At 36.6% G+C, this 27,585-nt stretch overlaps 3 protein-coding genes and 2 long non-coding RNA genes across 5 annotated transcripts in view; 3 read left to right on the top strand and 2 right to left on the bottom strand.

Annotated features, from left to right (window-relative positions):
* LOC134649684 (uncharacterized) overlaps positions 1–27,585 on the bottom strand; it is a 72,474-nt gene that overhangs the window by 30,102 nt on the left and 14,787 nt on the right. The gene's annotated exons all lie outside the window — the stretch shown is intronic.
* On the top strand, positions 718–7,619 carry LOC134649607 (venom allergen 3-like). The gene is made up of 8 exons (XM_063504435.1): positions 718–922; positions 1,893–2,048; positions 3,110–3,209; positions 4,781–4,913; positions 5,464–5,557; positions 6,071–6,230; positions 6,622–6,775; positions 7,417–7,619. Exons 1-8 carry the CDS (start codon positions 770–772, stop codon positions 7,427–7,429), a joined length of 963 nt encoding a protein of 320 aa, XP_063360505.1. The 5' UTR covers positions 718–769; the 3' UTR covers positions 7,430–7,619.
* On the top strand, positions 9,446–9,657 carry LOC134649465 (uncharacterized). Its single transcript, XR_010096965.1, has 2 exons — positions 9,446–9,527; positions 9,558–9,657. It is a non-coding gene; the product is annotated as an uncharacterized LOC134649465 (long non-coding RNA).
* On the bottom strand, positions 9,833–17,163 carry LOC134649697 (uncharacterized). Its single transcript, XM_063504525.1, has 9 exons — positions 17,021–17,163; positions 14,967–15,125; positions 12,563–12,659; positions 11,873–12,002; positions 11,418–11,502; positions 11,140–11,308; positions 10,744–10,923; positions 9,947–10,649; positions 9,833–9,851 (listed from the first exon to the last, which is right to left on the bottom strand). Exons 1-9 carry the CDS (start codon positions 17,126–17,128, stop codon positions 9,833–9,835), a joined length of 1,650 nt encoding a protein of 549 aa, XP_063360595.1. The 5' UTR covers positions 17,129–17,163.
* Positions 17,175–18,606, top strand: LOC134649464 (uncharacterized). Its single transcript, XM_063504220.1, has 2 exons — positions 17,175–17,376; positions 17,455–18,606. Exons 1-2 carry the CDS (start codon positions 17,250–17,252, stop codon positions 18,588–18,590), a joined length of 1,263 nt encoding a protein of 420 aa, XP_063360290.1. The 5' UTR covers positions 17,175–17,249; the 3' UTR covers positions 18,591–18,606.

The raw sequence follows: 27,585 nt of genomic DNA, 5'->3' as shown, positions 1-27,585 counted from the left end.
CTTTTCTTTTGGGTGCTAGTACTAGTGACACTAATGTAAGACAAAGATAGTATGATTCTCTCTGTCTATGTTTAAAATGAGACAGCCCTTTGACAAACTATATTTAAGGTAGAGCCTGTGCGGAAAGAGAAGAATCGTGAAATGTATGCAATCCAATACATTCTACGACTCTTCTCTTTCCGCACAGACTACGGGTAGAGTCTTGGTAGAGTCTGTGCTGAAGGAGAAGAGTCGTGGAATGTTTGGGGATTGGGGACCAGGTCAATACATTTCACAGAGCACTGGGCGATCCAGTGGTCGTGGGTTCAAGTCCCACCCAAGACAGTGAATTTTCCACTTTTAATTTTATACAAAATTAATTTACTGTTAGAGTTTTTGGGTAATAATAATAATTATGGCGGTGGTGGCCGAGTGGATATGACGCCCGACTTTCAATCCGGAGGTCGCGGGTTCAAATCCTGGCTCGTACCAATGAGTTTTTCGGAACTTATGTAGGTAGGTACGAAATATCATTTGATATTTACCACTAGCTTTTCGGTGAAGGAAAACATCGTGAGGAAACATTATTATTATTATAATAATAATTATGTAGGTAAGTTAGGTCCATGGGCTTTATAATTTCATACGCCAAGTTTTACTAGAAATATCGATATTTTTTGCGGCGTAAGTACATTGGCAATGTCACTGCCAAGCCGCTGTGTCGAATCGAATCTCGCAGCCACCTAGACCTTATTAACTTCATTCTATACAATACAGTTTTTAATTTGTTATGATTATATTTTATTCGTTATTTCATAGCCGAATGTTGACTCACATATTTTTTTACGTTTTGTTTTCAGGCGTCTTCTATTCAGATTGTGTTAACAAATATTGCAATTCAAACTTGTGCATGAATAAACAACATACCTTGTGTAAATTTCAGGTAAGAGATAAGATTAATACCATGGAATCTGTATCAATCACTTGAACATGATTTTGATGTTTTAACCCGGCTCGTAGTTACGAGTTCCCTAGGATCTTGCTAGCCAAAAAACGACCTTGAGGTGTTAAATTTAGGATTGAATTTTGATTTTCTTTGCTGACTTGTTATCGCGTCAATGGCAGCGAAGGGTTAAAGTAGCTATCCACCTAACAGAAAAATACTCAGAAACTTCAATTTAAAGCTGCTCACATCCAGCATGCATTTGAATTTTCGATTTTATCGGTACTCAGCTCACGGAATCCAAATTGGCAAATGAATACGTAATCAGCATGAAAGGGGTTTCTTTGCTACTTTAAATCATAGTAGCGTGGGTACAGTTAGGATATTAAGGGCATATTACATTAGCTTTTGCATCGATTAGTACGGTGCGCAGAGTCAAGATTTCACTTTCTCTACCATATCAAAATATATCTACTGTTGCTAGTAAATTAAAAAAAGACTAGGTACTAACTATACCTATCCCATTCGAGAGTATTCTATCTATCTATACCTATCGAAGTTATACTTATGAATGTAAAGATATAAAAATCAAAAAGAAACAGTATTTCAACCTATTTTCTTGTGTTTGTGATAATTGTGATGAAACGCTTGGATGCAACTCCCGCAACTCGGCCTTCGGCTTCTAGGTAAATAGGTAGGTAGGTGCAAATTAGCCCCAAGTGCTTTTAAGGAGCTTTTAACTTTATGCTTACTCGGTCGTCATTATGGTTTTAAATGCTATAATGATTATTTTACGAACCGAAATTCAAACATGGAAAAGCTTCCAAAATGCTTCCAATGAGGTGCATGATCTGTTCAAGATCGCAGGGAAACTTTTAACCTCGCGTTGTGGAGAACCTTAAGAGAGGTAGATATGTAAGTATCCAGCAGTCTTTCTTTCTTAATTATTTGGAACAATATCACATTTCAGACTCCAGGTCCCGCCGCTCACTGCCTTGACTACCAGCTGACGATAAAAAGCGACAAGGACAAACAGTTAATCCTCGACAAGATAAATGCGAGACGCGATAAGGTGGCATCAGGCGATATCCGGTCATTGCCCGCCGCCGAGGATATGTTTAAAATGGTAATCTTTGCAAAGGGATGTAGTGCGTATCTGGGGTGCGAGTGTCGACCTAGCGGAGAATTATGTTTGCTATTTTATCTATGGAGCCATCAAGAGACGGAACGATATCGAAAATATAAAAAAATCTGCCAAGAGCATGAGCAGTTTTTTTGTATTTTTAGGGTTCCGTACCTCAAAAGGAAAAAACGGAACCCTTCTAGGCTAGGATCACTCGTGCATCTGTCTGTCTGTCCGTCTGTCACAGCCTATTTTCTCGGAAACTACTAAACCAATTAAGTTGAAATTTGGTACACATATGTAAATTAGTGACCCAAAGATCGACATGTAACGTAAAAACTGAATTTTAAACATGGGTGCTACTTTTGGGGGGTAAATGAGAAAGTTAAAATATTAAAGGTTTTCAAACTATATTGTGTTATATAATATCAAATAAAGAGCTCATTTTGAGAATTTCAATTATATATTTTTTATAATTTTAAATAACATAGGTTTGAAGTTATGAAAATAGCCAAAAAATGACCATTTTAGTAAGAACTATTTTGTGTAATTTTGAAAAAAAAATACACAAAATAGTTCTTTACCTATAGATGACAGGAAAATCTATTAGAAATCTGCAGCCAAGCGTGAGTCGGACTTAATGTACGGAACCCTTGGAACGCGAGTCCGACTCGCACTTGGCCGGTTTTTTATTTTACCGTTCGCTCGCTATGCATGATTTATGTATCCATGCCAAATTGCAGCTTTTTAGCACTGACAATCACGGAGCAAAGCCGCGGACGGTTAGACAGACAGACATCTCAAAAGTCTCAAAACTATAAAGGTCCTATCCCATCCTATCCTATGACGAATATATATCCTATGAGTATCCTATGTACGAAAATCCTTGCGGTATAAGGTCTTTAGCAATTTGTACCTAACGCTGCTGTAACGCTGTTGCAACCCGAATGTATCTTTTGTCGCTCGGAGTATATTTGTAGCTGAGTTATGTACTTATTTGACTCCTGCCAGTGCGACGCATTTATCCTTGCCTCCCTAAACAGTGACCTATTTCCTCGTTATAGGAGTGGAATGAAGAGCTGGCCGAATCCGCCCAGCGCTGGGCTGACCAATGCGTGTCTAACAAAGACGCTGGAGAAGTAGAAGATGACTGTCGCGATATAGGTAGCTATACTTACGTGTTCTTGAGGCTTTATCGAGTTTTAAGTAGGTACCTAATAGTGAGGATCCACGAGCAGAGCGAGGTAGCAGAGCATAGCGAGGGAAAAACACCCATTATGAAACGCCAAGCACGTTGCACAGATGGGATTCTCGCCTTTATCGGTCCACGCATAATGAAGGGTTCCGTACCTTCATACGAAAAAAGCGACATACTGAAAACTGTACCGTCCTGCAAGCAAAAGGACTGCGGTTATTTACTTTAGTACGGCCTACTACGTTTCTCTTTAAAATAAAAATGGAATCTTGAGCGTTGCGAGGGTTTCAAAGCACGAGGGTTAAACAAAATTTGCCCCCGAGTGAAACACAAAATTGGTCACCACACCAACCCGAAGAAAATATGAACTGTAAGATATCAAACAAAATCAAATCCAAATGAATGTTATTAAATATTTATCATTCAAAATCATCTTTAGTCAATTCTAACCAGCAAACATAAGAAAACAACTCAAAATTTGCATTTGATTACTTTGCCCCACGTGTGAATAAAATGCAACTTTGCTATCAGCTTTTGAACAATCAAGAGAGCCTTTACCAGTAAAGTTAGTGTGGTGAAAAGATAGTATGATTATCTGTGTCTATGTTTGAAATGAGACACTGCCGTATTCGAACTTCAAGATATTCACAAGAGACGACACGTACTAGATCCATTCTAGATACGTTATAGTTTAGATTTCAACTAGTTCTCTTTTGCAGCGCAATTCGGGCAACCAATGTCACTTTTACGATAGATCGTGTTAGATATCTATTAGATGTGAATTAGATCTCTAAGTAATATCTTGTGGAAATCGTTCAAGAGTATCTCCAGAATCGCGGAAATGTCAAATTTGACAGGTTAGATCTTAAACATATCGTTATCGTATTTTGGCGATGTCTAAAAGATATCTTATAGATGTCTATTACAAAATTCGAATCGGGCCCATAGTCCTTTGACAAACTCTAGTTACAAAGCTAATAAGATCCCGCTTACTCGTTTCTGACATTAATCACGATCGTATTTTGTAGTTTTGGAGCAGGATTTTTTGTGATTGAAGGCTTCTGAGTAACTAGCTTAATAAAGTGTGTTCTCGGAAAGCAATATGAGAATCATTTTCATGGAAGCTGATTACCTACCTGTATTTTTTTCTCTAGTAATAGTTTGTTCGAAATAAATCTTCAAGAGCCGCGTATCTTGTTTTACACAATATATTTCTTCGTGTTTACACAATATAGGTAAATTATTTCGTGAACAGATGTTTTAATAATAGCAGTGTTGATAAATGGCGTTATTGGCGCTGAATCGCTGATACTGCACCATACATTTTGGAGTTTATAAAATACTAGCTTTTTGTAGTAATTTGTGTAGCTTATTTTTACCCAATCTGCTTTTTATCGATTTCCCATACAAATTTCCACTCCCCTTTTCACCCCCTTAAATCGGTTCAGCGGTTTAACCGTGAAGAGGTAACAGACAGACAGACAGACAGACTTTCGCATTTATAATATTAGTAAGGATTATTAATTCTTCTATTTCATAGAGGGCATGCGAGTCGAACAAAACATCGCTACAGTGTATGGTGAAGCACCAGGGTTGACGCCGACGGCGCTCGTCGACGTTTGGTACCTACAACTGTTAAACGTGAATGCAAGCGTGCTAGCCAGATATCGCCCGTAAGTCGCTAGTAATACGGCTTACCGCGAATACCGAAGTACGTAAATTGCAAGCATCTTTCCCTGTCACTCTAATTACGCCTTGTTAATTGGAGTAAGAGAGAAGATGCTCGCAAATAAGAACAATTTCAGAAAGAATTTAATTTCATAAAAGCCGTAGGCGCCATATAAATGAAATGGAATCAAAATTATAATTTTATAAATAATTATACCATTCCTGGTATTAATTTTCTCGGTTATATAGGGATTCTCTTTTAAAGATATTCGTAGAAAGCAATTATCTAAATGTATATGTAATGTTTACGAGAGTTTATTTTTCCTACGGCCCACTCGCTTGTAATATAAGTGGCCACCGTAGCCTACTATGGACTCACACTTGCAATAAAATGAGAAATACTAGTGTCTTAAAGCACTAATACCTAGACTTAGTCCGGACCAAGGGCTGTTCGATCGAGTGGAAGTGGTTCGCCGTACGTCCGTTAAGGATGCAACTTTGAGTCAGAGGTCGCGGTTCGGTACGCCCGTCTATTAGTCTTATATATTTTTCCAGATCAAGTGAATCAGGACCTTCCAGTTACAATCAATTCACGCAACTAGTATGGGCAGCTTCATACCAAGTGGGGTGTGGAGGAGTGAAATTCAAAGTAAGATATTATTGTATCACGGTTACAAGTCCTGTCCAAAGGCCCCAATCCCCTGCTTGCCTGAGTCTCTGCTGTTAATTGACTGAAACTAGACGGTCATTCGTTGAGAAAGAGGCTGTCTTAACTAGTCTCGGTTGTGAAGAGCTTGAATTAGCCGCTCAAGATCGTGACGATTTTTTTTTCTGCGGGTCCTAATGCCCCTACTCAGGGATAACAGGATCGCATATCATCATCGTCATAGTTTCTCATCTGTGGAGGATTAATAAATGATCCTTAATAAATTTGTGTTTTGATCGATCTAAAAGAAGCCATCAATGGCTCGATCACTGTGATTGATGGGATGTAATACTTAAATGAAATTTTATACCTACATATTCAGTGTGGTGTATTCTTAACTTATTTTTAGTACAAGGCCATTATTCATTTTATAATTGGAATATGTAATCATTTACCTAGACGGAATACAATAATCTTATTTTATAATAAGTAGTTATTAATACTCTTTATTTACAGGAGTATTTGAAAGATTCAGAGGAGAAAAAAGATCGAGTAGTATACAGATTAGTATGCAATTTCGCTCCATCAGGGAACCAATTAAATCAACCAGTTTATACAGCTGGGCAACCTGGCAAATGTGACTATGGTACCAGTGACACTTATAAGACATTATGTAGTAAGTGGATTATATTAATATTTTTTTCTGAAGAAGGAAATACTTAAGTTAATTTATTGTAGAAGATAGATATTTAACATTGTTTAGCGTACAAGTTTATTTTGTATGTGTTGATGTACAATGATGTTCCGGACATTTGGGAGGCCAATACGTAGATACCCTTTTGACTACGAAGGCTCAAGGGCAACACCGGTGTGAGGGTCGAGGGTAGAGAGGTGTCACTGGACTTTAAACATATACGTGGGGTCGTCACTCCTCAACAGCTCACGAGCTGCCCCGCGTTGGCTTATTGCACTAAGAAAACCAGCGGGCGATGGGGACATCACATCCCATATATTATTTAAAATTACGGTTACAAAAAAAAAGAGAAATAATTTTGACTTTATTTCAGATTCTCAACCAATAAATTTACATGAAAACGATAATGCAGATTTAGTTGATTCTGAATCTGACGAAGCTGAATTCACAACAGATATTATAAGTGTAGACGAAACCTCTGTAATAAATAATCAAACAACAAATTTGACTACAGATGACCCGAACCTGTATGGGGACGACAATACGACTTTTGATTATTTTTCACATTTGTTTGAATTAACAAAAGAACATTTTTCGACCAGTACTACTCCAGGGGTATCTAAATGTAAAAACGAATTAGCAGTTGATGAAATTGTTAAAATTGTAAAAAATAAACTAAGTGATGACCCAGCTTTGAAAGCTATACTTGCAACTACTGTACCTACTTCGTCTGGAAATATTCTTAAAGATGAAAAAGTGGCCGAGTTCTTAAATAAAATTTACAAAAAGGCGACATCACCAACGAAACCCGAAACGATCAGCACAGATTACGTTAATTCGACATTACTTGTTAATCTGGTGGAAGCAGTTATGTTCAGGCACACAGGTTATATAATATTTACTTATATTTCATTTATTTAATCGGCATAGAAGAATGAGATCTAATGTAATTAGGTACTTTAACTAATTAATTTGGCTCAGTGATCCAAAGTGAATCTTGGCCTCCGAAACGAGAGCGTGCCACCCGTCCTGATGCTGCGCAACTTCCTGCCAGTTACCGACGCGAGCTGAAGCAGATCCGCCGTCACACTGTCTTCCCAGCAATTCATGGGCCGACCCACCGGGCGGCCTCTGCTTTTAAGTACTTAATATTGATTTCTTGTTGCAGATGGAATAAATGACCAAGTAACACAAGAAATATTGAGACCATTTGTCAACCCCATTAAAATACAAGCAGTTTCTGCAGTTAAATCTAGCTATGATTTTACTGGGCATTACTTTTTTCCTGAATACGATGGGGAAGAAACGACTAAAATATTTAGGGAAACTGATTACGATATTATTTATAAACCTTCGGAACCAGATGTTGTAATGGAAATTGAAGAAATAAGAAAAAGCAGACCTACCCGAGATTTTATAGAAGAAATACTTGAAACTGAGCCCATCATAGAAACTACAACAAAAATGAAACCTCTTTCACCTGATGATATGAGGCTACAAACTAGTGGTTACAGCAATATGAGGAATTTTCTAAAAGATATTGCTGAAAAATCTGAAAGTAAATAATAAATTATATAATTTTTACATGACTTTAGTATGGTAGGTGACCTATAGTACCTATGCAATACTATTTTTTTACAATATAATTGTATTTTATTCTTTATTTAAAAGGAGATAAAATACACAATATTATGTGTATTTAAGTGACCCTATCGTTCCAATGTTTGGTGACATGAATATACAGATATTGTCGACGATTTATAACTTGCACCGTTGCACCCATCTCTCGAAAAACGTGTGCTTACGGCGAATCGGTGCAAACTATATGTCGTCCATTTTGACAAGAGTCTGACCGAGCTAAATCTGCATGGCATTTGCAATGACAACATTCATTTGAAAATATAATAATTATTAAAAATGGCACTTCCACACTTTGTTCTGTGGAAATAGAAGCAGAGTTAGCTTAGACGGACTCTACGCAATAGGCAGAGAGCAGAGAGTTACACTTAAATAAGTATGTATTAAGTAATCAAGCTATTATATTTTTAGGTTTGAATGATATGTCTATAAGAAAAGAAACAAATCCATCTAAAAGGAAAAAACGAAGAAACAAAAATGTTAAAAAACATACAACTTTTGGGTTAGACTACGATATAAGTATGATGTCGAGATTTTATGAGCGCCCTAATGGGAAACTTATTTCATTTTATAAGAAACAGTCGCCATTAAAACATAACAGTGAAGTAGAAAAATTTGTATTAGAATACAATAATATTTTTTCCCAAAGTAAATGTTTGACATTGATCCCTTTAGTATCAATGCTTATATTGCCTGTCGTAAATTGTTTGTATTATATTATCACTATCAGAGATAAATAAACAAGCTCAGTTTATTATTCATTTGTTTAATTTAGCAAGTGTGATAAAATAAAGAATATAAACATGTGACTACTGTATATGCGTGTCGGTACACTTGCATTACAATGGCACTCACTGCGACTTTTTCTATGCTTATTACGATTATTTTCCCACGATTGTAAGATTTTACTGAAAGCTAATACTAATAAATTTTTAGGGATCTCCTTTTTCTTTGATTTACATTCTGGAACTTCTTTATCTTCCTTGTGTTTGCAAGCGTGGCTTCTTTTTTTTCTTGGTTTTTGATCGTTGCATAAGCAATCGACATAAGCTTTCTCAGTACATTCATATTTCATTGAAGGCGTAACTAGAGATGGTTCATTGGAATGTTTATAATGATGTACAGTTCCGGTCTCATCCAAATCTTTTCGTCTTACGTCGAGTGCTCGCCGCTCACAATAATCTTCATCTGGAAGGGTCGTTTCCCCGGCGGCAGTATCGCTTGCTTGTACGTTTCGATTGTAGAATATGCGACTACAAGTGTATCTTCGGGTACAGTTTTCAACGTGTCCCCACGGCGTCCTCCCGTTTGGAAAACCTCCGCCACCCCCGCTACCTCCGCCACCGCCACCTCCGCTACCTCCTCCACCACCACCATTATTAACGATATTGCCATTCGCATCAGTCATTTTTGGCATTGTCCATGTACATGTAATTCTACGTGTACAAGCGCTCTGCGGAGAAAAGCTACCGATTATAGTCATTTCTATAGACGTAGTTGTTGGTTCTGGCTCTTTAGATGTCTCGTTGACTTCTTTCTTGTCTTCTTTTTTATTAGCGAGTTTAAGTTTAGTAGTTTTAGGTTTAGTGGTTGTAGATTTAATGGTTTTAGGTTTAGTGGTTGTAGATTTAGTGGTTTTATGTGTAGTGGTTTTGGGTTTAGTAGTTTTAGGTTTAGTGGTTTTAGGTTTAACGGTTTTTTTGTCGTTTTTGTTTTTTCTTCTTATATTGTAGTCCATTTCCCCACCGCGGTTTTTTCTAAAATTCATTAACTCGTCAAAAGACAAAGACCTGTCTGCACTTTCATGACGATGTTCATTGAAATAATTTCCTGGTATCGTTATGGGTTCTGAAATAATTTCCATGTTTCCATACGTTCTGAATTTACTTTTTATATTGTTTCGCAGTGTCGTATATCTTGGATTTCGTTTTGATCGTTTAAGCGATTCATCTACTTTCCAAAGATCTGAAAATTGTGTTTCCTTTAGTCTTTTTGACCTTTCTCTAGGAAGTCTAGGATTTACGAAAAAGGGATGGTGGTTACGATAATTCTTTCCCAACGATCTTGGTGTATTTGTTATTTGCTTATGTATATTTATATGGCGGGTAAAATAGTTGGCAGTACTTTGGTCTTTAGGCAATGAGGTAATTGAATTCGTATGATGGTTTGTAGGGTGCCTACCGTCGAATTCTACCCCACCACGAAGCGCTAAGTTGGGAAGGTAATCGTAGTATACATATTCGCCTGGGATTCGACGACGATTTTCCAAGCCCGGATTTTCAATGTTAAGACAATGGCATTTGTAATTGCAATTGTTTACAGTTGTGGCTGGATTCAGCATGCAAGTAAGTTTTTGTGAGTCACATGCATTTATAGATGCATGGTCTTTTTTCTTGCAGGAAGGTGGAGATGTTAGTATGTATTCATTTCTTTCTTTGGCTTTTCGAGTACATTGAGGTTGTCCTATTTCACTAGCATAGTGGCACGCATTATCAGTATGAACAATTCCTGACTTACGAGTACATTGCCCATCAAAACTTGGTGGTTCTAGGTTGATGTCATAATAATTAGGGTTCACCGTGTCTCTCATATAGTCATTCCTTCTGTAATGTTCTATTGAAGATCTTGTTCTGTAAAAAGCACCGTAAATGTTCTGAGAATGTCCTAAGAGGTTTTGGCGAGCTATAACATCATGCAATGGAGCGATATTTGGCAATTCCTGTATATTTTGTTGCCTCACTGGTGGTATATGGTGTACGAGTCCTGAAATCGAAACAAAATCATGTTCTTTCATTATAAATAACAAAAATCGTATAGAAAAATTTACCATGAGGCATTTTTCTCTAATTCTCCTTACCGCGCGTGCTATTTGGGATGTGTCTCAAATTCTGATGCCTCATTAAATTTAATCTATCTTGTTTTATCTCTCGGTTTTTATAGTCGAGTCGAAGAGGGTCCATATCCAACTTCACTGGATTTTTCGGCAAGTAAATGATTCTCAACAAACTGTTTTCGGTTGTTGCCATAGGTCTTTGAGCTAAAATAATACAAATGAGTAGATAGTTATCATCACAATCTGATGCTTTACTAAGCACGTAATGATTTAACTTTTTGAGCGTCAAAAGTTATATAGGTACGTATCATGAACGCCATGAGTGCTACGACTTAATTCAACATCAAGATCGAGAATAAATACTGTAATTACCAACTATCTTGACGTTCAAAGAGTTAAGAAAATATCTGAACATTTTACGTTTTTCTGTAACAGATTTACAAAGGCCCGTAAATTTTTCATCTTTATGAGAGTTTTCTTCGCATTGCGTGGCGGGGTATCCAATTGTGTACACTGGTTTTCCTCGAACGTTTCCTTTGGGAGCAAAGTTACAAACGAATCTGTCTATCATCGTGCCTTTATCGTCTATCTGGAAAGTATTATTATGTTAGTTTATTGGCATTTCAAATTGAATAAAATAAAATATTTATTTATTTATTATTAGGATAGGTACCTTCATTCAATATTGCGATACTCACGTTAAATCTTGCTTTCCCGCAGCCGACTAGCGTTGTTTCTGCCCAGATTAACTGTGTGAAATCATCAGTTTTACGGCCCTCTGATCTGAAAAAGGTTTTCTTTGATTGGTCAACCACAATCAAGCAAACAGTGTCATTATTTAATTCTGAAACTTCAGGATACTATTGACGCGTAGACAAGAACTATTAAAATATGGCAGTGGGAATGATCTTGCAATACTTTTAAAAACATTTTGAAAGGGGTCTGTATAAATTACTCAAGCCATGTGTGGCAACTACTAGTAAAGTTGTCATTCGACTAGGTGTATTATATTTCGCATATTCTAGGTATTTAATTTACCTAAAAGTTGAACGTACTCAATTCACAAAAATTAAGGTAAAAAAATCGTCAGAACTGTGAGATTTTTTAAAAGTTGTATTAGATAATTGTAATAAAAATAGGTACAGTTTCTTACTGGTTGTAATAAGTGACACTTCCATTGTAGTCTAAAGCTTGCATGTACCACATTTCCACGAAACTTTTAACGCTTAATCCAGGCGACAGACCCATCACAGTAGCAATGCTCTGCCCGACTTTTGTGTCCACTGAAACAGCAATCCTTTTCCTTATATTTCAAAATAGGTAGGTATAGTTTGTCATTTGACCTACTTTCTAAACTAAAACTCAATTCTATTTGTCTTTATAACTGCGTGCGTTATTGTGCACGTGTGCATTCATCGATATCGAATGTTTCTTAAGTACTAGGCATAACTTTGACACATTAAGGTGATTTTTAACTTTTCTAGAAAAGGCACAAGGCATTGACATATATATCTCAGGACTAGCTTTACGGGCAATAAGAACGGAGCATGAATGGGGCCAGTACAGCGGTGTGAAAACGCTGCAACGAGATTGGTTGATGAGTTCGCATCACGCGCGCGCCGCCGCGCGATTGGTCGCAACTAGTTGCGTTAGACTACACGATTGGCTCGAATTCGTGAGTGACACCGCTGAACTAGTACCATTTTAAGTGTACGTAAGGCCGGTCCTTAGATATATATGTCAATGGCACAAGTTTATAAGACTAACTACAGTGAGTACATACTACATATAGGTATATAGTTGTGTATTGATTAATTAATAAAAGATATACATTATTGTTTACCCAAATCGCGACAGAGGTCCTTCCTATCGGGGCGGACGGCGGGGTCGCACTGGTCGGCCCATCGTTGGGCAGATAAAGCCAGCTCTTCAGACCAACGCTGTAATTAGGTAAAAATGTTATTGATTAATAGATTGCTACTAAAAACGCGCAATTTATTTTTGAACGAATTCATCGATGGATTAATTAATTTTTGTTGAAACTTACAAATCTTACAATAAATTAAAATTAAAAAACAAGATATCCGCGATCTCAGGCACGCACAGCCATTTCGCTCACGCTGACGCTCAGTGTGAATCAAGATTTTTTCCGCATAATGTTTGAGTGACATTTACACAGCATTCAGTAGGACGTTAAAAAGTTAATAATTGGGTCTAGCTTAGTGCCATTATGGAGAAAATTAGTTTTAATGTTTTTGCTCAGTCACCTAGATATTAGTCAATGGTCTCAGAAAATTGTGATTAGCTGTTAATTGCCTCGCTTACCCTCGGTCTAAGAATAAAACTTGATTAATTATTAAATTATGGGTACCTACCTACCGAAATAATTGCCTGTGATTTTCCGCTACGGTTTCCAGTTGGACATTTTAAATAATTCTAAGTGATACAATTTAATTTAAAAAGAAATACGCGGAAACAACTTGTCTTGTCATTTTCCATTCATTTTCCCACTTTTTTGTCGCATTTTGAGGTTTTTCATTGTTATTAGAATAACGGTTTAAGTAGGTAGCAACAAAACTGACAATAAACAATACTTCATTAATTAATCCACAATAAGAGCCACCCCACGTCGACGTCTAGTCAGCGCTGTGGAAAATGGCGTGGCTGCACAGGGCGCATAGCCAACGTCCCAATTGTTAACGCTCCGTAGCGTATCGTAGTCATCTCTCTCTATCACTCTTTATTACTAGTGCGACGGTGACAGTTGCGTTTCGTTCGCTACGGAGCTTTAACGATTGCACGTTGGCTACACACGCAGTTGCGCCAACGTTGCGTGGAGAAGCAGCCATAGAGTTGACCTAGACGCTAGTGTGGGCTATAAATGCCTTTGAAGAATATTGCTAGGAATTATAGTTGGTATTCACAAATTACGCCAGGTGCAAATTTTGACGAGCGATTATGTTCTGCCATAGGTACAAGTACGTCAGCGTGAACTCGATCGCATTCGCTCTCTATCACACCAATGCCATCGAGTTTACGTAGTCACTAACATAAACGTCAAGTGTTAACTCGTGGTACGGCTAAAGATGTTCAAATTATTGTCACTATTCCCAGTTTACACAAAAGTTAGGTACTTTGTTGTAACGCCCCCATATCTACCAAGTCAGCGGAAGTAAGAAGTAAATAAATAAATAAAATAAAAAAGCCTTTTATTTCTTGCATCCATTTTTACAAATGAAGGTTAAATTATATTTGTTTTTTTATTATGCAAGAACCCCTCTGTGGGTAAAGGCCTCCTCCAAAGTTATCCAATCTTCCCTGGTTTGTGCTGTTTGTATCCAGTTTTGGCCTGCTGTTTTTCTGATCTCGTCTTCCCATCTAGCATATGGTCGCGCCTGTTTCCTTTTCCTTAGTGGACCTTTCCATGTTGTCAGAATTTTTGTCCATCTCAGGTCTCGGATACGTGATACGTGGCCTGCCCATTTCCATTTTAATGATAATGCTTGCTGTAGTGCGTCTTTTGCTTTGGTAATATCTCTAATCTTTGTATGTCGAATTTTCTGCATTTTATTTATGCTTAGCATGCTTCGCTCTATTGCTCGCTGACATGTGACTAATTTATTTTTAACTTTATTATCAAATTTCCATGTTTGACAGGCATATGTTAGGCATGGTATAATACATGAGTTGAAGACTTTAGTTTTTATAGCGATTGGCATGTTACTTTTGAATACTTCTCTCAAGCTCCAGTATTTGTTCCATGTAATTTGTGTTCTTCGCTCTACCTCCCAAATATTACTCGCTCTATCAAAACTTATTTGTTTCCCAAGGTATATATATTTATCTGTGTACTCGAGAGGCTTGTTATTGACTGATATTGGTCGCTTCGTACTGTTGGTCATTAGCATCGTCTTAGCTAGATTCATTTCTAGGCCTATTCTCGTGCTAGCCTGGTTTAATTCGTTTATCATAGATTGAAGTTCTGAGCCAGATTCTGATAGTAGTACCAGATCATCCGCGAATCGTAGGTGGCTCAGGTTTTTATTATTAATCCTTATGCCGTACCTACTCCAATCTAGTTGACTAAATATATATTCTAAAGTGGCTATAAAAAGTTTTGGGGACAAGGGGTCCCCTTGTCGTACGCCTCTTTCGATCGGAAACCATGGACCGGGAGACTCTAGTTTTATTCTACTCTTGCCAGTAAGAAGTAAAAGTATCTAAGTAAATAGTTTTCTGAGACTAACCATTTGATTCATGTTAGCGGCACTCGGTAAGTTCCTGGCCAACCCGAGAGCGACAAAGTTCCTCCTTAGGTTGATTTTGTTGACGATCGTCTCGACATCCTCCTTTGTTATTAAAGCCGTCTTGTCGTACGATCTGCAATATGGGCCCGGCCCCGGTCTCTGTAAAAATAAATGATTATTATAAGATATACATACTCAAATTCCCACTATTTTTGTTACATCTTGTTGGGCGGGAAAAGTGTTAGACATTAATTCGTAAACTTGTTACAGTTGCTAAAAGCCATAAAAGCCATAAGAGGTCTTAATCTTTCATTTGTACTTTACATAAGTCAAGATTTGAAATAAAGAGATACTTAAACCAAAAATTTACAATTTTACACTTTTTATTACTTATTAGGTACCTACAGCAAAATTTTAGAATTCGGTATGGCTTCAGTTGTTCTAATCTATCCTAGGTACACATATTTTGCATCTCTGTTGATTAAAAATAAACGAAGAAAGCTGTTGTTTTGTTTGGTTTTCAAATTAAAACTTTTCGTACTTTTTCGCAGGTTCTTCTAAATTAAAACCACGAGTCTGGCAATCGTGCCACGTGAGTTTTCTGAAAAGCCAAGTGATTAAAAAGTTCCCGTAGCGTGGTTGTGTTTTTGCAATGAACTTAAGTAACTATAGAAGTCTTACTAGACCCCAAAAATGACCGCACGTGTATTGTATTGTGTCGCGAGCATCTCAACTGTACAGCGCACCGTTAGGCAACGTCAAATATTGTAATGCCGCGTAAGAGGTTTGACATATAGAATTTTATTTTAGCTAATCACAAGTTTATTAAATAGCGGGAAATTGTGTATTAGGTAATATTAAAACCTGCGTGCGTGGCAGGGTATATTTATGCAGAAGCAATAAATTGTCAGTGATCCGATATATATATGTGTCGTAGTCCTGGTGGTTCACAGGATATTAGCTATAACTTGAGGTATATTTTACAAAAAAATATTGAACGGTATTGTATCTGGAGAAGCCCAAAGTTGGTATGTTTTGAAAATTATTTTTATTATAATAAAAAAAAATACTGAAATGTAATGATATGATATATTTTTGGAATCGGCTCAGAAAGCCCTTTCGTTTAATACCTCACACGATAGGTTTCTAAACAATTTTTTTTTAAATTCCATACAAAAAAATGATGACGTCATAACTCCTCTCGTTTTTTTTATTTGTTGGTGCTTCGGGTCAAATTGTTTCTAATATTTTAAAGATCAATCGTACCGATTTTCATACCTTTAACATCATTTGCAGCATTTTACTGAATTTCCCGTTCTACCGCCAGTGCTATCGGTACTTGTCAGTCTTAAGTATGACTGTTTTCTAAAGTCAAAAATATACTGATAGCTTCGTAGTATTGTTCCGTCATTTCCGTCGCAGTGTTTTTGCTTTAATACAGTTTTCCGAGAACCAAAACATCCAGGCCAATTACTGTTTGACTTGAAAATATCTGTCTATTTGATTTATATCTTATTCCTATGAGTAATACTGTACTGCAGTTATAATTAAGGGACCACTGTATGTTAAGCTACTTACACAATGTTCACAAAGTAAGTTCGTAAGGGCAGGTATGTACGTCGTGTTGTTTTTGTTTAAGAAATTTTACTCAATATCTGCTGTCTATTGCAAAATTAAACAACCGTAGAAATTAAATTCTTAATATAAGAGTAGACATTTTATTGTAATAGGAAGCGAATTTTTCTGGCAATAATAGTTAGGTTTTTTATAATGTGTTTATATGTATTTTTTTATGAATTTTTATGTGTTATTATTCTTCTTCTTACATTCATATTATAAATGACCTTGCCGAAGATGTTAAATGAATAAAGGAGAACATAAATAGCTACATCGTATACGTACAGACAGAGCTCTATTAACTTAACGCTTACGTGACTGCACGATATGTACGTGTGACGTTATGTACATACCACTTGTATAGAATGCAGGGTTTGGTCTGCACATTACGGATACACGTACCGTCACGCCAATAATCAACTAAATAATTAACCCACCTTATACATGCAGAGCGTGTGGCTCGGACATATTCTGCAGTAATCACAGCAGCACCCACCAATGTTACTTATACAAATAAACAACACGAGCAATTTTACATTTATCATAATAAAATATCCTAAATCGAATTACCCTATCCAAAAGAATTGTCAAACACGGCCTAATAGATTCGTTTTATAACGACTTGGCAGCTTTCAACTGGTGTCAGTAAAATGTCCATTTTCTGTTATGTTTTTTGTATTCTATTTTTTAGTGTTTGCATATTTTACGCATTCGGAGATAAACTGTTTCACCCAAAGATCCATAAGGACTACGAATTATGTAGGAGAACGCGAAGAAATTTCCAACCCAAGAGGTAAACTTGATGTAAATTTCCTCTCTTGTTCTATATTATTAAAACGTTACACGGTCTGTAATAAACGTTTTTTTTCAGGTGCTGCTCAACTTAAAGGAACGAATCATAAAACAAACAATTTTAATAATGATTTAAAGTCTAATATTTTTGACAAAATACTGAGCGATGAAATGCTGCTATCTATGGAACACATACATGACCAAAAATACAGTTCTAAAAATGCTTTACCCCTTTCAAGTAAGCATCATTTGATTACTCCAACTCTCGAAATAAACCAGAAATGGCCAATTTTCAAGCACATAAATAATGTAAGGGATGTTGACATAAGAGATCAGAACAAGCTCGACAGTATCAAGATAAAAAACGACGATGAATATTTAGATCCTTTACCGAAATTAAAGATAACACCGGAGTCAACATTGGAAGCAAATAAACTGGTAGAATATGGCGAACTAAATCGTAATAAGGTACTGTGGTTAAAACCAGAAATAAATAAATCTTCAAAAAATATACCATTTAACAGTAAAGTCATCGGGATGAGAAGTTTATCTGACCCTGGAGCCAAAGAAAAGTGTAAGTGTAAAAAAACGAATCCATCAAGTCCATGCAATTGTTCGGGCACTAATCATAATAAAAAAAGATGTACCCATTCAACTCCGAACGCTAGAGCTCACGAGTGCTCTCGCTATGGCGCTGTAACTAACCACTCTTGCAGTCAGGGTCAGCCATTCCAAGACTTTGTAACTTCTAATCCATACAGTTTCTACCCTGTTTATGTACCCTATACATATTTTGCTAGTGAAGCTCCGATGATTCCATACACAGTAAGCTATCCACAACCAATATTCAGCGATTTGAAAATTCCTCGGAAACATAAACACAAGTGCCGCAAGCTCACGACGCGATTGGAAGACGATTTATATTATGAAGACAACGATAGTCGCGAAAGAAGACCCTACGATGATAACGAATATTATCATGACAGTAAGAAGGAATCTACAAAAGGGATTGTTTATGACGTTAATCAAGATGCACTTATTAAAGAAATTGTGAAGGATTTGAAAATTCACAGTAATAAGGATTTCGTCAAGGAGTGTTATTGTGATTCGTCTGTGAGCACATGTAGATCTAATATTTTTGTATCAATACTGATTTTCTCACTTTTTAAATTGCTATCGACAATGTCGTTGTCGTTATGTTTTGGCTTGGAATAAACGTTTCTCTATTAAAGGGTATTTTTTATTGAGATACAAAATTTTCGATGAGTAATTAAGATGCCGCCCCCGCTTTGGCTTTTATCTTATGATTTTTTTAAACTTGGTTAATGCAAAGGTGAGGGAGGCGCCAGAGCTCGTACCATGAGTCACTGACAGTGTCAAAACTGACATATACGCTATAGAGAATGTAATTTACTTTCTATACATCTCGTTCGTACTAATACGCGAGTACGAGTTAGATGCATAGAAAGTAAATTACGTTTTCGATGCCGTTTATGTCTGTGCAAAACTGATGGTAGCCGTACAGAGCGTTCCTTGAGAAACATAGTGTCACTATACAAAATGATTAGTCCTTGAAAATTCAACTTTTGAAAAATGGAACAACGTCACTATTCGAATGGTTCCTAATTTTATATAGTGACACTATGTTTCTCAAGGAACGAGAGGTGAAAGCAAAGTTACGCTATGCCGAAGTTGCAAAGGGTGGGACATACTTTAGGCATTGCATCCTTGGTAAGGGTATAGTCAAAGCATAAAGTGCTTCTTGATATGTAAAAAATATTATATTATATAAATAAAGTTTTTGAAATAGCTCCCTTCTCAATTAATTATATAAATTACACTATGGTAGAGTATTGTACCTTTAGGTGTATTATAACTATACATTATACAGTTTTAGAGATCCAAAATCCTATAAAAAAACGAAGAAAAGCAAAGTGGGGCGTAACATTATTTGGCCACAAACCTATGAAGAAGGTGTTTGAATAATTCAGAGGTTCCTGCATATCACAACTGGGGAAAGGAACAAATTGAAAGTGAATATTTCCCGCAGCTCCCCTGGCTTGGTCTCACAATTCTGTAGCTTTATTTATTGCATGCCTGTGCCACGGAACGCTATTCACTATATAAATCTTTCGTGTCGTCACTTCGCGTGAATTTTATTAATAAAAAACAAGTTCGTGTCGGACTACGCACAAGTGGGTTCGAAAACTACAAATACCGTATACAGAGTGCTTCCTGTAACAGGAGCAATAAATTAAACTAAAGGCTGTACTCCTCAAACTGACCAACATTTGTTCAGCAACTTTTAAAAATTATGAATCCTTTAGACTTCCTCGTTTTCATACAAAATAAATATTGCCTTCAATGTACGCTGACATCAGTGTGTTTGACGTTGCTTGTCACGCTTTAAACATAACATAACTTGCAATACATTGCGTCTTAGAATAAACTTAAAAGTGTAATAAAAATCAAAACATGAGTTATTTTCAAAAGTCGCTGAACAAATGTTGGTCAGTGTGAGGAGTACAGCCTACAGTTTAATTTATTGCTCCTGTTACAGGAAACACCCTGTATAAGGAAAACAGAATAATTTTGCACTTACCTACTCATGAATTATCTAAGAAAATTAAAAACGGTTAGTCCAATCAATATGAATATATTCGGGGGAGGGATGACACAGTTTTTAGACTTTGGACCAATTATATCTAAAAGTATTCCAAAACAGCATACAACGATCCCTATTATTTTTAAACATGCCACATCCGACATGTCAGATGCCACACTATTCATAGTAATGGGACTTACCTGTATTTCTGGATTTTATATCGTAACATTTGTAACTTTGTTGGCGCGATTGATATGTTACGGCTTACTACCCCGACCATAAAAACAAAGCCAGTAGCAAAACTATAAGGGCAAAATATTTTTATCATTGTCACCAGTTTTCCGGTAAGGCCATATTACACTGGCTATTTGCGGCCTTTGCGGACAAGTTGAAACTCTCGCTGCGCGCTCGCTTCGCTTTCAACTCGCCCGCAAATTGCCAGTGTGATAATGATAATGCTCTATCTAGGAGTACATATACATGTATAGCAACTTTACTACTTATATAGCGAGACGAAACAGCGACAATGTTAAATACATCTCAATTTGTCTTGAGAAGTACCAGAAGGTGGAAGCCATACTGCTATTATGTCGTTACTTTTGTGATAAGTCGCTTTCATTTTATCGAGCCAATTTGGGCGCCTGTTTGTCACTGTTATATAATTATATTACTAGCCTCCGCTTCACTCGCGATTTTGTCCGCTTAGGTAAATAATTGTCAATTTCATCCCCTTAGGAGGTAAACCATCCAAAGTAGAAATAGGCGTATAAAATTCAAATTTCGGACGGGAGACCGAACCTTCGCGCCTACAATATAAGTGTTTGTTTACCGGACAACATAATATAATAAATAAATAAATAGTAAATATATACCCGTGATTAAAATACCTACGATTTAGTTAAGATAGTGCGTTGCCTGTCAGTAGGTACAAGAAATGTTTTATAAATATTGATGGTCGCGTCTAGCTCATTGGATACTCGTAAAAAATTTGGTAGGAAAACAGATTACCTACAAGACTTTGACAATGCGCTCTGCAGCAGTGCTGTAGGAATACTGCATTGCTGCAAGAAAATGTCGTTTTCTCGTATCAAGGACATTATTAATGTTAAATTTGACGTACCATGCAGCAATATCCTGTTTGCAGAATTGCAATACTGTTTCAATAGTTTAGTTTTAATGACTTATTAGTTGTCTGTATATAATCGACCGCCCTGTATGGAGATCTTTTGTCATTAAACAAACAGATGACTTTGAATCCCGTCGCCTTATGGAACTAGATATCAGACGGGATGAGCTGAAAGCCCGACCACCAGGGGCTATTAGGTATAACTATAGCAATGGTGTCTTTACCTGCCCTTTGCTAATAAGATCGGCTACGCGAGCCACACGCGGGCACACGAACGTCTTCAGCAGCGGAGTTGAAACAGTCGCCGTGGTCGAAACCGGCCGGGAGCGTATATATAAATTCCTACTATAGGTACATTGTTATCGAACGAGCGAGCGAAGCGAAGCGAAGTTCTTATATTCGACTTGGGACACGCGGCTGGCTAGCGGCACGTCCCGGCATTTCGATGTTTTTAAGCTGAACTATCAGAGGATAGTTTGATACTCAAGAACTTAAGTAAATTTGTTCTAATTTAATTTAAATTAGGTGAACGTATAGTTGAGGGCATCAAATTTTAGTCATTAAATTTTGAGCAGGCTCGATCAAGAGGTTATTGAGCTAGAACAGTTTAAAATGCTAAAAAGCTATTTGTGAGAGGTCTTGCTATTCTGGTCATTTTATTTGCAAGAAAGTATGGTCGAGTTTGGTATCAAATGAAAGTGCTCGGTTTACACATTTATAATATTGTTTTTTTTTTTTTTTACTTTTATAAATAATTACTCAATGTCAAAATACTTTTGATCGTTCTTATCCCAGACATAAATACACTTTTTGTGTCAAACTGTATAATCAGAATCACTGTCAAATAATGCCTATCGTGCAATCCAAGATGGCGGCCATGCACTATGTCATAAAAGTCGTCATGGATATCGTTTTATAGGTTTTAGGAGGTGCAGATTTCGAAAATGATGACCATTTTGGATTCGAAGATGGCGGCCCTGCAGTATGTCATAAAAGTCGTCATGGATGTCGTTTTGTAGGTTATAGGGGGCGCTGATTTCGAAAATGATGACAATTTTGGAATCCAAGATGGCGGCCATGCACTATGTCATAAAAGTCATCATGGATGTCGTTTTATAGGTTTTAGGGGGCGCTGATTTCGAAAATGATCAATCAATTACGAAATGCCCATCTCGGACTAAGTAGTACTGCATTCAATTGATCTTTGTGTCGAACCGCGAGTTCTCAGTTCGGGGCGAACTACTGTGTGGGTCGTTCTCGCATTTCGTGCAAATCGGTGTTTTCGGAAATTTACCAAAAATGTGGTGGCGTTTACGAATATCTGTTAATGCAAGGTTGTAACATAGGGCCTAAAGTATATGTCTCTCCAATGAACAATTCTAAAAAGGTATGTATTTTCTTTATATGTACAATTAACACCCAATTTTTTCATTCATCTCTACATGTAACGCGTGAAGATATAACTTTGACCTACATTTTAACCTTAATATACTACAAATAGAAAATTCGTTGTTTGTTCGATAAATGACTTATTTAGTTATGTTTTAAATCGTATAATATTAGAAGCTAGAAATAAATAATAAAAACTATACAGCCTTATAAGTGTATGGTTCAAGTAATTTCTTCATTACCGACGCGAGAAATAGATTAGTTATATTTTGCTATATAGCGAGGGTATATAGCGCCTACCGCCGATGCAACACATTGTTCGTCAGTCAGTTGGCCGCGTGATCTCGTAGCGGACGCCCGTGTGCCGCTGTTAGCGAAAATATATACGATCTCTCGGGTCGGGAAGGAGTGTGGTTCTCGTTAGTCTTCATCGCCATCGCGTGATTTATACAGTAAGTAGCAAGTGTACATTATTATAATTATACGTAATGAAGTGTTTTAGTGTCGCCTTTCAGATGGTTTATTCTGCAAAATTAAGGTCTGATGCCAACTGATGTAGGCGACAAAAACTTCCAAAACTTCATTCATATCGGTTTCATTCACTTCTTTTCCTTCCAATTTTACTGGGGAAGGTAATGAATGACTTAAGAAGGTAATGACAATATATTCGAGGCAGTGCATTTAATGGAAAGAGGCTTAGTTATTATAAATATTACGTTGTTATAAACATTTAAAACTGTATATGATAATAGGGGAGCCCAACCGGGGAGCCTTTGTAGTCTAAGATGGTCGACCTTCACCGATATGTCTGACGGATTAAACTTACATATTATGAAAGAAAATATGTTCCTGAACATAAATAAATAGGGTTGCTTAAAGAAATATGGTCAAGACTATTTTTTATTATTAAAAAAATAAAAAATTCTTCAAATTTCACCGATCTGTCTGACAAACGAAATAAGTTCCAATGGAAAGTATACAACTTGTACAATATAAATCAACTAGGTTGCCTATCTTTTTCCGGTCACTATTATGTGGTTATAGGGTTGCTTGCGAAAATCTGGTCACAAATAAGGGTTGCCAGGCTTTTAAATAAAATAAGAAGGGAAGACTTTTAGCGATAACTCATAAACGGCTTAACTTATCAAGTTTGCTTTAATTTTGTTTGAATGAGTTTATTAAGCACTATTTTTATGATTTTTTTCATATTTTTTGGACCGATTTTTCAAAAGTTAGAAGGAATAACTGTTTTTTGTTCTTTCTAAATTATTATTTCCGAAATGATTCACTTTATCAAAAAATTTTGTTTGCAAACTCCTATTTATTTTTAAAGACCTATCCAACGACACCCCACACTATAGGGTTAAAACGATAAAAAAAATTACATAGGTACAAAACGCGAATGATTTAAATATATTTTGTTTATGCTAATTTTTGAAAATTTGAAAACTATGTTTTATGTGATATGGTGCGCAGATGATCAAACCGACTTAACAAACACTTGGGGTTGACAATCTCGACTCATAATGATGATAAGTAAATGGTAAATGTACCATCTAGCTTGAACATTATAAGTTGAGATTGTCAACCCCAAGTGTATGTCAAGTCGGTTTGATCATCTCCGCAGTGCTTAAGACACATGTTTTTAATATTGTTGATTTTAATTGGTGTTAATTTTCTTGAAATACAGTTTTTTTATGTTCGATTTCATAAGTTTGTTTCATTACCGTCCACTGATAAAATTACCATCTCGGCCGATTTCATTACCAGCGCGTAGTTCATTACCACTAGCCTTATTAAATGAAAAGTAATAACGTTACAAAGGTGCCTTTAGCAGAAAAATGTTAATAAATGAATCCACAAATTGACGAAACCCAAAAGTTTACCATTTAAAAGAAAAATTACAAATCGAGAGAATCTCACCGATTTGCACGAAATGAGAGAATGACCCGTGTACGTTAAATTTTGTACATCAATTTACGTAATATAATTAACCTTAAATAAAATAAAAGTCAATAAGGAGACTTAAAAGCAGCTTCCAAAATAAATTAATAATGAGGGTGGTGTTTTCTTAAAAATAACGAAAGTAAAAATCTGCCACCAGGGAATTCTGAGCATAATGTAATTTCAGTGTAGATCTTTTGAAGTCGTTCCATATTGTCTTTGAACTTTCTTCAGGTCTGAACACAGACAATCCAACCTCTAGACATAGCATAGTCGCGCTACCCCCTCTGCCACACATACGGTAACGTTACTCCATCTTCGAGTCAATCCCGTGCCGTGATTGGTCCGTGTCTTTGAACGGACCAATCACGGCACGGGATTCGCTCACCTCGTCCCCCCGCACCCCCGTATTTTTGGCAGCATCGGTTTCATGAAAGAATTGGCCTAAGCTCAGTCTAGAGGTTGGATTGTCAGTGGGTCTGAATCATACTTCTTTGCTAATAGGGATGATGACACATGTTGAATTTTATAACAAAATCTAGTAAAATAGATAGCAAACGAGCAATTTATCACAATAATGTGGATATTAAAATAAAATATTGAAAAATTACAAAATTACAGGACCTGAAAGTTTCAAAATTTTAGTTTTTTTTTTAACTTCCAAAAACGATAAAAGTAAGGGTACCATTCGATTCCTTACATTTCATCCAAAAAAATATTGTATAGCAAATTAAAGTAACACAAAAATCAAAAATTGTAGTCAAAGTCCGACAGTCGCACTTCACTCGCGAAACGCCCTATACAAAACGGCCAGAGGCCGTGACGTCATCGCCCATTTTGTAGTATGGACAAAACAAGAAAATTGCGTTTTTGTCCGTGAAATATTGCGTTTATGTATCTATACAATGCAATGGGTCCCATATACGTAGACATTTGATCCTAAAAACAAACTCGATCGATTGATACCATAAAAAAAATATGTCATGTAGCCTATTGAGCTAATTGAGCCATTGGTTACCCCCTATTGGCTAGTACAATTACATAACATTAGAACACTTCGTTAACGCCATACAGATTATAGGTTAGGTACCTACATAAGAAAAGCGGTTACATGATAGAAAAAACTTTGACATAGGTAGGTACTTATTTGTCCTTTAGGATTGAAAGTAATTTTGAGTAGAAATAACACATTAAAAAAAAACTATACATAAAGTAGTGTAAAGAAATATAGTATAGTGTAAATATATAAAATATAGTATAGTATAAATATAATATAGTGAAATTTGCATTGATGAAATAACTTAATTAAGCTTCTTTTATTCGACTATGGGATTTAACCGTAAAATCCGACATAAGTGAAAACGTATTTTTTCCTAGTTCAAAGTAATCGAGATTGATATTGCGCTTTTATTAAATCTTTTATGAACAGCACATTTTAAAATCTGAATACCGAAACAGTAGAAAATCCCATTTAATAATGAAGAGGGAATTTCATTTCCGTGAGTTTACGCCGCATTTTTAACCGACTTCCAAATCTAAAAGGAGGAGGTTATCAATTCGGTTGTATGTTTTTTTTTTTATTTTTTTTTTTATGTTTGTTACTCCATATCTCCGTCATTGCTGGACCGATTTTGAAAATTTTTTTTTTGATTGTAAGTATATGCATACAGATTGGTCCCGTTTTTGTCAAAACCCAGTTCTGATGATGGGATCCATGAGGAATCGAGGGAACTCCTCAAATCTTAAAGGCATACATATAGTGATTTTTGTGTTTTTATCAACAAATCAAGCATATACATTCAGAAACGTGACATTTGATGAAGTGGAACTGCTGATGATGATCAGAACAGAACTCTTCAACGACGCATAGTTCATGTTTGGCGATTTGTCCTCTTCGTTATGTTTGTTAAGCAAGTTAAGTTTTTAAGCCACATTTTTGTCAAGCTCGAGTTCTGATGATGGGATCCATGAGGAATCGAGGGAACTCCTCAAATCTTAAAGGTGTGCGTATAGAGATTTTTGTATTTTCATCAGAAAATCAAGCATTTTTATTAAAAACTGTCGCATTTGATGAAGTGGAACTGCTGATGATGATCAGAACAGAACTCTTCAACGACCCATAGTTCACGTTTGGCGATTTGTCCTCTTCGTTATGTTTGTTAAGCAAGTTTAGTTTTTAAGCCACATTTCTGTCAAGCTCGAGTTCTGATGATGAGATCCATAAGGAATCGAGGGAACTCCTCAAATCTTAAAGGCATACATATAGTGATTGTTGTGTTTTAATCAACAAATCAAGCATATACATTTAAAAAGTAACATTTGAGGAAGTGTACTGCTGATGATGACCAGAACGAAACTCTTTAACGACGCATAGCTCGCGTTTGGCGATTTTTTCTTTTCGTTATGTTTGTTAAGCAAGTTAGGTTTTTAAGCCATATTTATGTCAAGCTCAAGTTCTGAACATGGGATCCATGAGATATCGAGGGAACTCCTCAAATCTTAAAGGCACACGTATAGAATTTTCTGTATTTAACATTAACTGTTGCATTATCTGTTGTAAGCATTAACATTAAAAACTATCGCATTTGATGAACTGGAACTGCTGATGATGATCAGAACAGAACTCTTCAACGACGCATAGTACATGTTTGGTGATTTCGAATTTCGACTTTGACTTGGACTGGGACCCGGACTCAGATCCAGATCCGGACTCGTACCCAGATCCGGTTCGGACCCGGACCCGCACCTGGACTCGGATTCGGACTCGGACCTGGACTAGACCCGGACTCGGACCCGGACTCGGACACAGACCCGGACCTTGACCAGGAAAACCACTATGATACCTAAACTAAATAAACCACTATGATTACCTACCATAAAATGTAGGTATAAAGTATGATGAGGCCAAACCCCTCCCGCTCAAATCCCCGTACACCGCACCGCATGCGCCGTTAAGTGGGTTAGGTTAGGTTTGAACTGCTATCCTCACAGAACCGAACAAAAGTGGGTTAGGTTAGAACTGCGAGCCTTACAGACACGAAATGCTTCCTTTTCTACATAGCGCACCATCTACAATAATCTTTCACCGGGCCGCATAGAAGTCGGTTTTTTTTTCTTAAAAATTATCTTTGTCACTTTTGCGACCA

The sequence above is a fragment of the Cydia amplana genome, chromosome 7, assembly GCF_948474715.1.
Source record: "Cydia amplana chromosome 7, ilCydAmpl1.1, whole genome shotgun sequence".
In the NCBI taxonomy this organism is placed as follows: Eukaryota; Metazoa; Arthropoda; class Insecta; order Lepidoptera; family Tortricidae; genus Cydia; species Cydia amplana.
This window is presented reverse-complemented; position numbering and strand designations above follow the sequence as displayed.

Excerpts from the sequence above, each read along its gene's own strand:
- LOC134649607 (XM_063504435.1), top strand. The coding sequence starts at position 770 with ATGATTATATTTTATTCGTTATTTCATAGCCGAATGTTGACTCACATA. Across the intron at positions 3,210-4,780 it reads AGATGACTGTCGCGATATAG|AGGGCATGCGAGTCGAACAA; the intron begins GTAGCTATACTT and ends TCTATTTCATAG. Across the intron at positions 6,231-6,621 it reads CACTTATAAGACATTATGTA|ATTCTCAACCAATAAATTTA; the intron begins GTAAGTGGATTA and ends ACTTTATTTCAG.
- LOC134649697 (XM_063504525.1), bottom strand. The coding sequence starts at position 17,128 with ATGATAAATGTAAAATTGCTCGTGTTGTTTATTTGTATAAGTAACATT. Across the intron at positions 15,126-17,020 it reads ACACGCTCTGCATGTATAAG|AGACCGGGGCCGGGCCCATA; the intron begins GTGGGTTAATTA and ends TTATTTTTACAG. Across the intron at positions 11,309-11,417 it reads GCGGGAAAGCAAGATTTAAC|ATAGACGATAAAGGCACGAT; the intron begins GTGAGTATCGCA and ends AATACTTTCCAG.
- LOC134649464 (XM_063504220.1), top strand. The coding sequence starts at position 17,250 with ATGTTTTTTGTATTCTATTTTTTAGTGTTTGCATATTTTACGCATTCG. Across the intron at positions 17,377-17,454 it reads AGAAATTTCCAACCCAAGAG|GTGCTGCTCAACTTAAAGGA; the intron begins GTAAACTTGATG and ends GTTTTTTTTCAG.